We start from the raw sequence: 12508 nt of genomic DNA on the forward strand, positions 1-12508 counted from the left end.
AACTTAGTTACGTTATATGTAAGTAAATATACGTACAATAATCAAATTGTTATTAGTAGTCTGATGTATATGTAGATGAGTCGAATTCGACTTTCGAAATAACCAGTAACTGCACAGTAGAGAACCGATAGTTTTCAGATTCAGTGTTGGTAGATCTCACCTTCTCTATAGAGGGCAATTTTCATCCCTCATCCTGCGTCCAGCCTACCGTACAATCGCTGACTGCTTTACCAACCAATGTGAACGTGCGGAATGTTTTGATAGTGCCTGTTCATGATTATAATTTCAAAACAATCACTTCAAATTTACTAGGTACTTTTTTAACAGTTGGAAGAATTTAAACGTTTTGCCTCAGTAAGATACAATTTTTGTCTTCTTCAGTAAAAATCTTTCCTACAACGGCATGTTAAATTGAACCCTATATATAAAAAGCAATTGTTTGTTTCAGCTTCGCTGGTTTTATAACATTGTACATGTTGCCACATCGAGCAGACATATCATACGCAGAGTATACCACAATGGAAAACGCGCGACATGCACAGTTCAACTTGGATGGACTCCACCTCGAGCTTCGTTACGTGTTACGTGCGTCACTGTTCGTCATACCAGCCGAGATACATCTCAGATTAGAGACATTATTGTAAATAATATTTAGGCTAATCATGTTAGCATATAAGTGTGTATAGCTTTCCAAGGGTAAAGAAAGATCTTTTAAAACGGTCTAGTACACACCGACACAATTCTCATTTAATAGTACTTATTTCCACGTAAATCTGTCCTAACGAATTTATTTTTTATTTCGTTCGCTTGGTGCACTGAGCACTATGCGAATCTTTGTTACTTTAAAAAATATCATTTATTCTTTCAAAGCACTCTTACTATATCCATCAAAGAGGGCTGGCGCGCCGCGCAAGCGGATTAAAAAATGGTTATCAAAGCAAGTGATATGGCTGTGGCGTATTTCCGAATAGGAAACTTTTGATGTTTTAGGGTTTCTCATAAATTAAGGTAGTACTCATTTTAACCTGTAAATTATATTTTGTGATCTTTTCATATTTTTGTATACCTACTACGCACCCACTTTATCGACTTTTAAATTAGTTTGTGTACTAATAAGAGTATTAATGTAATCCTACTTCTACTAATATTATAAATGCGAAAGTTTGTGAGGATGAATCTGTTTATGTATGCGTTTATGTTTGTTACTCTTTCGCGCAAAATTTTTGGACGGATTGTTATGAATTATGAAATTTGGTATACGAGTAGAATATAACCTGGAATAACACATTGGGTCTAAATCAAATGCCATGCCATAAAGAATGCCATGTTTAAGTATAATTAAAATAGAGAAGGTAGGTACAATTTTGAATATCTAACTAAATTAATCAATTGCAAATATTAATGATGAACGTTAGTTCGCGACTGCACTCGCGTTTAATATTAGTTGTGTCTATTCCAGTAAAAATTACGCAGATAATGATATTCACAATTTCATCTAAATTGAAGTAATTAGGTAAAAATCTAATTAAGGTATAAAATAGGAATAAAATAGAAATAGTATTAAGTAATAGAATTATTATTTGGCTTTAAGTAAACGTAAAAAGTAAAGATTCTATACATTGAACTAACTACTGGAGTAACGCACAAGTAGTAATTGTATAAAATATATACTTTTAAGTAATTTCGCCCGTCTCGCAGAGCTGGATGACCATGACTGTACGATTTAAGTACATTATAGTAAATAGAATAGAATAATATCCATCCCTTGAGGAAGGAATCACTTCCAAAATCAATCATTCATAAAATTTACATTCCCACAGTACAGATTTACTATTTGAAAGTCAAATAGTAAAACGAATTTTAGTTTTTGTCAACATTTGAAAATTATAACGTCGAAACGCTATAAGAAACACTCGCCACGTGTTGAGTGAGCGGTCGGCAAGTTCTAAGAAGACTATTGTATTGGGATTAAAATTAATTAGGACTTAATTAACTATGTAAAAATAGATTTCATTCGATGTTTTTGGAGTCTCGCCATAATACTGAAACCTATGTATAAAAATATTTTATAGGTACCATACCGATGGTACCATAGTCTAACAATATGCAAAAAATAACAACAACGAATAAATAAACAACATAATTATAATTCATTCGGAAAATGCCCTATTTGTGAAAATTAACCATTCTGAGAACAGGTCGCCGTTAGCGTCAAGCCATTTTAAAATTAGTTTAGAGAATGTAGCTAAATTTGTAAATACGAGTAGGTACCTATCAAATAATAGTCGCGTAACGTAACGCACAAATAAAATGTAATTGTAAAAATGTAATGTTATATTTCAATTTGGTTGAAATACCACATTGAGTTACGCTTTCTAATAAACTTAGTTATGTAGCATCTTAGGTACGTGTAAACTTACAGATAACTAAGTACTTATATAGGTATCTAAAGATATAGATTTACAAATATTTTTAGATATAAAAATGAAAAAAACGATAAAAAATAATGAACATCCTTATCCTTTAGTTTGAGGATTTGTAGTTAGGATGAAGAATTTGACACAAACAAAGACTTAACATGGTTAAATCTTTGTCTGGTCTGCCCGCCAAATAAGTGTTGTGATCCGACTTAGATGGGTCAGAAGTGTCATTTTGGGGCACAGCGGTAAGACCAGACTAGGCTGGGTCAAAACGCAAACCCTTATTTACCAGTAACTGAATTTCCAGACGTATATAGGACTTACCTAATAATCGATTTATATTTGCTCTGTCCAACCAATCCATGAAATGATAGTTTAAGCTCACTAATTTGTATACGATTGAGGCAGTCGTAAAAGCCATATCAGATGCCTTTACGCGAATAGAGAAATCCCCTATTTATTTGACGACCTCGGTGGCGCAGTGGTAAAGTTCTTGCCACTGAACTGAGAGGTCTTGGGTTCGATCCCCGGTCGGGTCATGATGGAAAATGATCTTTTTCTGATTGATTCGGGTCGTGGAAGTTTATCTATATATGTATTTGTTATAAAATATAGTATCGTTGAGTTAGTATCCCATAACACAAGTCTCAAACTTACTTTGGGGCTAGCTCAACCTGTGTGATTTGTCTTAATATATTTATTTACTTTCTAAAATACGGATGGTCAGGCCGATATGACGTTTTCGTCATATCGGCCGTCAACGAAACCCTTTTGGGTTCCGTTTTATACAATGCCGAATTGTAAAAGATGTGGGCCGTGTGGTTCCCGGTTTAAGAATAGGACCTCTCCAACCCATGGATGTCGTAAAAGGCGACTAAGGGTAACCCCGGCATGGAGCTTATGATACCAAAAGGTACTTAGGTCCAACCGGTACAGTCAATGTCAGGGCAGGATATTGACTTAGGGCGACGGCGGAAGACCGCTCAGGCGGCAACGGCGGCGTCCCACGGGTCGTCAGACGGCTCACTGCTCACCTGCCACCTCGCACTAGACAAGAGGAGTGGGTTAAACGTCTATTCTTATTCTATTGATATTCTAGATCCTAGAACACCATAAACATCTGGCGAAAGAACTGAGCCAACAACATCACCACTTTGAGCCGAAGTGGTCGTTCATTGTTGTTGACTCAGTGAAACAGTCTCATTCGGTCTCCGGCATTTTTTCATTAAATTTCACCTCAACCTCAAATAGTCAATCCTTTCTTTCTCAAAGTGTGACGTAATTTATGGATGACCCTATGTCATCAGTCGTTGCAACATCCGAATCCCTCGTTCCACTTTGAAGCACCACTCAACTCGTGTATCACAGTATGTAGAAGGGCAGATTTCGACTAGGATTTCTAAAAATAATAATAGAATAGGAATGAGGGCTTCCAGGGCTGGCTTACCTTTCACCTCGTAAACCTGGGGCGGGGTGGCGCGAAGTTCATGCTCTGGAACGTCCGGTTTTAGATGTAGCTACTTAGTATTTAGAATATATACCATTTCACATCACCTAGTATTTAAAATAGCAATTAAAACTAATAATGTTTAAGATTTTCTTAGAAGTACTTAGTAATAAGCATTGCGTCAGAGATTAACTTGGTCTAGGTAACCCTAACTGTACAATGACTTCCTTTCAACTTAAAACAATTTCTTGCTTGTCCTCGTCAGTATTTTCTTTAAATTATTTTTCAATTACTTAAAAACGAATAAGTTTCACCATGTCAGCTGCACTTGAAATTGATTGTAAAAAATACTTTTTTTAAAAAATCCCATCACTTCCCAGACGATCGACCAAGTACTTATACTATGTACCCATAGTATAAGTTCTGTATTAATACGTAACTTATACTATGGGGGCTTATTTATTATATAAGTTAATTTTAAAAATTCGTCATTTTAGATATCGCTCGGCATTTTGCATAGAATATACAATACAGACTACACCTCGGGGTCTTTATTCTATATTCTTATGACGTAGGTATTAGGAATTTGGTTTATAGGTTATATATTATTGTTATATATTAGGTATATATATTAGGTTATATTCCCTAGATTTATCGTTGTATTTATTTTTGGTTGTATTTATTTAATGTTGTCTAGAGGTAGGTAAGTAGGTGTGAGATGAGAAGATACTTTCAACTTTGTGGGATTGCGAAAAATTAAGCGATTTGGATGAATATACAGGAATTGACTTATTTACCTACCTAGATAACCTATGTTGGGTGTTGTTAATAGTCCTGGTTACAAATTCAGGGTTCATGAACCTCCTTACTATATATCACAATAAAATCATTGATGGTCTATATTGGTTTAATAATAAAAAAATGTTTTTTTATTTTTCCATTATATTAAATCGTCAATGTAATACGACAGAGGGATCACCTATATATGGTCAAAGAATGTAGTGAAAGCTAGTGAAAGAAAAGGAAACAACTAGAAGACAGCCATTATGGTTAGCTTATAGAAATAAGGAAAATGTTTAAATGGAATTGTTAAAAGAAACTTAAGTAACGTATAAGTTTCATTTTAAAATGACGTTTTATATAGGTAGTCCCGAATCGTTCAGTGTCTAGGAGGTTCATGGCCATTAACATGGTATATTAGTAATGAATTTAAATGTTGTGTCGTACATCAGTGTCGTGAAACGATGTTTTTTAAAGGATTGACCGCAAAGATATAATGTGAAATTGGGTATAGCGCTGCATGGAAATAGTAGATTACATTGTGGCTATAGGACACATGGCTACTAATATTTTTTACATTTTCATGTTGCGCTAGAATAGAGCAACGAAAGTAAATGTAATTTTAAACATTCTAAATGTTGTTATATCAATGTCTGTGATTATATTATATTGTTAAATTGTAATCGTGTAAGTTACTCGTTGAACTTAATTTAGTTCTGCGAGTACTGAAACTTGATGATTTAAGAAAACAAAACTACCAACTTCCCCGCAGTTTTCTTTAAAATGATCAAGTTTGTACATGTCGATGTCAAGTTTAAGTCGACTTTAAACTCTTTTGTTCATTTAACGTTCGTGTACTATCGATGTTGTGAAATAAAACTATGAAAAACATGAATGCACGTTTATTTTTGAAAAAAAAAAAACAAATACACAATTCCTAAGACCTTTTTATAAAAAGTAAGTGTCCAAGCTCACTAGCAGATGATATCTGATCACCACATCAGCTCGTTGGACGTCGATACAAAAACAGAAAAATAAGTTGCTAGTCGCTGAGATTTAACAGAAAAGGTAGTTGTATGAGAAGGCGAAATCGAAAGATTTTGACTCGAACCTGTGGGCGGGTGGGCGTTTGAACCACGGGGTTGAACGCACAAGGGACAACCAAAAGGGAAACGCGTTGATCGCCACAGGCGCCGCTGAAGAGATTGAATCCTTCAAACAACCAATAAAATTATAATATCGCAAACAAAATGTTCCCGAACTGCAACATCCACTCTGAATGTTTTAGAGCATTCGTACATCCAATTATTTGTGCGAATATTGTAGGTACGCAAAATTAATAAGTGCAAATCCAAATATCGATTACTTACAGAAATTATCTTCTAGAATAGGCGTTATATTGGGTTACAAAAAGGTTAGCCATTGTATATAAGGCTAGAAGTATGATGTAAACCACCTACAACTTAAGGGATAAAGGATGATAAACTATGCCCACATACGGTAGAAAGGAAATGAAATTATCCAGCATTCAGAGAAAAACTGTATTTGTCATTGAATTCTGGTAGCGACACGGAAGAAATCCACGAGGACACATACAGCCATGCGTGGGCGTGAGGTTTTCATAGCACAGTGTACTTGCGTACACAATTAAAAATTCATACGTACAAGAAAAAGAACAATGTGCGACAATTAAGCGGTAGTGAAATCTAAGAACATAGTACTAACGTGCCTCCATTTACCGGGCGAGGGATCCCTCGCGCCACGCATCATGTTTTACATTATAGTTACATTACAATAAACGATTACAAATAAGACATTGTTTGTTCATAAAACTGAGTTAATTAACTACTTTTATACTTATTCAAGATGACTACATTTTGTATTAACCATAAAAATCATATTTTTATCCAATCGACGCTACATTGCGATACTCCCCTCTCGACCATCAAAACAACATTTATATCTAAATACAGAAATCATTTTAACGTAAAATTAAATAACAAAAATATATGTACAATTTAGCAATAAATAATTACAAAATGAATAGTAAATAAATGAAATCTAACAATAGAATATTGATTAAAATAAATTTTCGCTTACATAAATTAATGCGCAAAATCATTGCATTGAGACAGTCATACTTAATTGGAATGAAATGAGAAAACAAAAAATAATTCACACACTTAATTTTTTTTTTAGATAGGTCTGACTCATGGCTCCTATCAATGGAAAAATATAATATTCTTTCGTCCATGTGATGTATAAGTTATATAAAAAAAAACTATTCACATCTTTGATTTATGCCCTTTTCATAATACAGAAAATCATCATAAGACATTAATATACCTTGAGAGCCCCGGACGACTTTATATTATGTTGGCATAACGTCGTCCGGGGCATAAACGATTTGTGTGCACAATTGAGGACTCAGCAAAATACAAAATAATTTTGTCACACCATGGTCTTCAACCCTAGAGCAATGTATTTACCGATTTGATTGTAATCTCGCACAAACTTGACAAGTCATAAAAATTTATACCACTGGGCACCTGGGTGAATAGAAATGAATTATTAAGTCTATTCTTTCCACATCGGACTCACGTTACCCGGATATAACCCGGGGAATCAATTCGACATTTCTGTCTGCCTTGGCGTGATTTCACTCAAGTGATCCGATCCCATGTAGCTTTTAAAATAATTACAGTGGCTTTTTATCACCTTATATATCAAAAGAAATGATAAAAACCACGATTTGTTCATTCAGGTGCACAGAGTGAAATAAATCCTCAGAAATAATCACTTAACAATAACACCTAATAATAATACAATCACTGAATAAGAATTTTAATTTCGTCCATAGTTATGTGCGAGAATTCAAATTAATACATCAATATTTATGACAACGTGAATTCAACACCACAAAGTTTTAAAACATTAAGTAATTGATTGTATGTAGTTTTCAATAAAAAAAACAGTGGCGCCAGACAATACCACACAATGTAAAAAATAATAGAAAATTCTGGTTTGATTCAAATTTCTAGTCTCGGTGAAGAAAAAAAAAAGAGTTTATTATAACCAGTATAATAATCTCATTTTATTTTTATTTTGATTCTTTTCCGAGACATATAAAATAACAAATATGAATTGCTGATTCCACATTGTTTCCGCTCAAAATTAGCAAACAACGTAACTAAATAAACCGTTGTCTACGACAACTAAGACTACAAAAAATAATCTTATACGCGTTATTGACTCAAAAATGAATATGTATGGAACCAGCTTACTTCTATCTACAAAACGCACTTAAAAAAAACATATATAAGCAAAGGTGAGCGAAATTTTAGTTCAGTTTGAACATCATGCCAAAGTTATTGTCCAAAAAACGGTTAAACTAACGACATTAAATGCAGTACCTCACACTAACACTAAGTAATTAACCAATGTAATACATTACAGTTATATACTAGTATTACAATTACATGATCATAATAATCACAACAACAATTGTGTATAGTAAAAATGTTTCATGTGCAATCCAGTTGTAAACTCAGATTGGGGGACTTGATCCCGAGTTTCATCTGTGTAAGACAATTCTTCTTTGTCAAACAAAATTGAACAGTAAAACATGGATCGTAACGCCTAAGTTAGCTTGATATGTCATCTTGCTGGTGCAGAGCCAGCATGACTCGTTCAGAAATTGCATGGAAAATATACGAGGTAATTGAAAAAAAAATACTTTTCTGTTCACAAATGCAAATTAACAAATGGAAAGTCTGAATTTTTAACATCTGATTTATATCTTATCTGATTCAGTAACTCATATGTTTTATAATTTATCCTCAAGAGGTAGTTAACTTGGTCGCTTACGTTACCACAAATAGGTTTGGAATTTGGAATCATTTTAGTACGATAAATATTGTTTATACTGGATTAATAAAATATTGAAATTAAATCTTTACTAACAACAGAGAAAATTTCTGTCGCATATTCTCCCCGCACATTATAATATGTTTTCCATATGTACCTTTCTGTGTTTATGTATTTATTTCTGTTATTATTTCTAAGTTTGATTCTGCACAGATGAGACTCGGGTCATTTATAAATTTTTTCAGAACATATTTTGTGTAGATGCGATTTAGCGGCCATTTTTATATAAAAGCGTAAATAAAGTGACATCATAAAAGAAATATCGAAGTCATGATCAAACTCGCGAATTTTTCGATTAGCTGCGGTCACATTTAGAATTGCAACAAGGAAGATATTTCATTGAATAATGTCTATGTTATTACGTTGAAAACACAATTATATTGTACGTATTTTGAAACGGTACATATCAGCTTATTTTCAGCTAGAGATTATTAATTAAATTACTACTTGGGTTAAGGAAGACGTGGGACATTTAAAAACATCACTAACATTGCTCAAGAAAATCTATGGTCACGGTCGACATACTAGTTTATACCATATATACGATATAAGGAAATAATATGCTTGGCACAAATAGTTACCTACACAACCGAACACAAACCATAGAGAACGGTTGTTTGTATTGCCAGTATTTTTAAAATGTAATCACGTTCTTTTCACGTAACGACGTTTTTAAATGGTCTACGACTTTAGACACCTGTATAACCTACATATTCATCAAACAATTGGATTATTCATAGGTTTCGGAAAAATGTGAAATTAATCAGACTTTAGACGATCAGTCTTGAACAAGAGATGTTGTAAGGGTCCATTCGCATAGACCGGCGAGACGCGCACCTTTTTAAATCACAAACTGCATGTGCTCTATAAATTTAATTCAATGACACAAAAAATGCGGTTCGCCAATGTCTTCATGAAGGGATCTTAAAAGCGATGTGTATAATAGCCTTAGAAATTAACAACTTTACAGTCTTAAAATTCCGATTCGTTCTTAGCGCGTTATTTGGCATCACTCGCATGTACGTACAGCGCTTTACAAAATGATCAAAAATTTTCAAAAGACAGTCAAAATTAACTATACACTGATCTACATTAGAATAGGGTTGAGGCGGGGTTTGCACAGAATTGACCAATAGGGTGCATTAGTACAGACACGGAGTATTGTGATTGGCCAATTCTGGGGGCGCTTGCGCACTGTTTCGCTTTCGCGGTTGTAGCACAATGGCTACAATAACGATACATGATTGAATTTTAACTTTACAAATAAAGCTTATTAATATAAATTGGTTATACAAATAACTGTTAAACAATATATTATGACGGGCACAACCATTTATTAATTCGTAAAATTGTGATTTATAAAGAACGGGAATGTTTATCATCGGCAAAACGGGAACAATATCGAAAAGAAAGGATATTACATACAAAATTTAACCAAGGTTTTACAAGTAATTCGTGTGAGATATACCTAAATAATACTCCTAAACATCATACGTATGGATCAGTAAACGCATTTTCAAATATCATGACAAACTACATACAACGAAAATATATTAAAATCAATCGTGTATCGTTATGCATGCACAATTACATATTGTAGGCGATATAAATGGCGTCAATTTGATCAGAAAGGAACCCGTCTCTAAGATGCATGCGTTGTTTTTCTCCGCGCGAGTTGATGGGTACCACCCCTGGGTCCACCACGACTACCACCCCGACAATCAGGTGGTGCTCTTCGAGGACCGTGTTGGTGACGAGCGGCACAAGGTTCAAAGCTTCGCTGTCGTTTCCGTCTAGCTCCACTACAACCACTAACAGATTCGTCCAGGTGAATACGGCGCTGGAAAACGATATTTCACTATTAATAAATTTCAGAATGACTAAATAAATATATTAGGACAAATGACATAGACTGAGCTAGATCCAAAGTGAGTTCGAGACTTGTGTTATCGGATACTAACTCAACGATACTATATTTTACAACAAATACATTATATAGATAAACATCCAAGACCTGGGCCAATCAGAAAAAGATCTTTTTCCATCATGACCCGACCGGGGATCAAACCTTTCGGTTCTGAAGCAACCATTTTTACCACTGCGCCATCGAGGTCGACGAGAATGAGTATTTTTGTTTTTGTGAAACGAACGTATTAAGTTATTATTTTGAAACAGGATAAAACAAAGTTATAATCACAATAGCATGATTAAATAATAATGAATATAGACGACATTGTCAATGTTAGGCAATCGCAATAAACGTACTATTATGGTGTTGATTACTCACCACTCTGCAATCTTCTTGTGGCACCGCATCACCGAGTTCTCGATGTCAATGGGATGATAGCGCATGCCTCGCAACATGATGGTCTCGTCCAGGGCCCCTACCACGAACACCGCGTCGTGAGTGTCGTGCGAATCGCCCGCAAGGCCGCTCACGCTGCCGCAAGCGGACGCCAGCGACTCCGTGTCGCTGTCCCGGGTCATTATAGACGTGTCGTCCCCGCCCCCACTCGTACTACTGATCTCCGTCCTCCTCAAGAACCCTAAATAACCCGTCCTCGCGTATACCTCGCCGGTGTTCCCGGTCACCAGCTGAGCGCTAAAATGATCAGCGTAATCGCTCTCGTCCCCGTATATAGTGAAATATCCGCTCGCATTGTGCGGCGACTGCACCCAAATTTCGCCCAGATGCGAATCTCCGCATTGGCCCTTCGTCTCTGGATTAGCCGTAATGACTTTCACTCCGGGCAATAGTTTTCCTGATTCCATGAGGCATAGAGAATGTGGGCTGCCGCGTTCGACCAGCGACACGCGGTCGTTCCGGAGAGCTCTGAGATCAACGTACACCGTGGATGGTTCCGGACTAGAAGCGCCTTGCAGGCAGATAGCTATGTTCACTCGGCAACCAAACGACGTCGACACAGCCCTCGGACTCAGTCCCAAGGCCGAGAAAAGTTTGGAGAACGAATTTGTCAAATTGATGCGCGGTCTTTCCTCAGCGACCACAACGCACGTCCTCACGCAAGCGAGGTTGATGCCTTTGGATTTGAGCTGATTGACTGAGCTGCCCAATCCTTTGGTGCAAAGTTCCATAACTCCGTAAGAGCAGAAAGTGTCGCGTACTTTGTACTGCGAGACGGCACTCAACCACAAGCCCGGGTTGATTTCGACTTCCGAAGGCGGGATGAGGATAGAATGGTGTCCGGAGTAAATGCTGCTAAGGCACCATAGTGCGAATCCGAGTCCACAGTAAGGATCTAAGCAAAGGGCTATATGTCGCGAAGGGTAAAGTTCGCAGGCGATTTTCATCGATCGACAGAGCGACGTGACGGCGGCATGGGACATTTTGATGCCTGCAAGCATTCCCGTGGTGGACACGCTGAAGTCTAAATACGCGAGCATTTCTGCGGTGGGAGCTCGGTACAGGATCGGCAGTTTCTTCTTCGGCATGTCGTCAGTGTCGAGGGTGAGAGGCCAGGCCTTGCTGTCGAGGACGTTGCTGGCTTCTTTGGAGCGGAGGAGTTTTATCACAGATTGGTTGGAGAGGACCAAGGTAGCCTTGCTGACGTCCACAATCATTCGAACGGTCGGGAGGGTGGTGTGTAGATTTTGTGGGTGCGGGGGGCGGATGGTGACGGGCACTGCGCCCACGTAGAGGCAGCCATAGAACGCGCAAATGAGATCAAGTCCTGGCGGGAAAATGAGGGCGACGTGGTCTCCGGTGTTGACTCGCCCTTTCTCTAAGAGGAGGTTACCGATCCTCTCCGCTTTCTTGTGGAGCTCAGCGCACGTGAGCACTTTGGACACGGCGCCCTTGGAGTTGAGGAGCGTGAAGATTACGTGGTCCGATGTACTCTGAGCCCGCCATCTCAGAATCTGAGATATGAATTGGTACTGCGGAAGAAATAAGATTATTTGTTAGAATGACTGG

General features: G+C 36.8%; 1 protein-coding gene across 3 annotated transcripts in view; it reads right to left on the reverse strand.

The window, feature by feature from the left end:
• Nucleotides 1-5534: 5534 nt before the first annotated feature.
• DIP2 (DISCO Interacting Protein 2) overlaps nt 5535-12508 on the reverse strand; it is a 61526-nt gene continuing 54552 nt past the window's right edge. For all 3 annotated transcript variants that reach the window (XM_053768224.2, XM_053768223.2, XM_053768222.2), the window contains 2 exons: nt 10862-12471; nt 5535-10414 (listed from right to left, as the gene is read on the reverse strand). In XM_053768224.2, the coding sequence (XP_053624199.1) occupies nt 10162-10414; nt 10862-12471 (1863 nt within the window). In that variant the 3' untranslated portion in view covers nt 5535-10161. The remainder of the gene's footprint in view (nt 10415-10861; nt 12472-12508) is intronic.

The sequence above is a fragment of the Plodia interpunctella genome, chromosome Z, assembly GCF_027563975.2.
Source record: "Plodia interpunctella isolate USDA-ARS_2022_Savannah chromosome Z, ilPloInte3.2, whole genome shotgun sequence".
NCBI lineage: Eukaryota > Metazoa > Arthropoda > Insecta > Lepidoptera > Pyralidae > Plodia > Plodia interpunctella.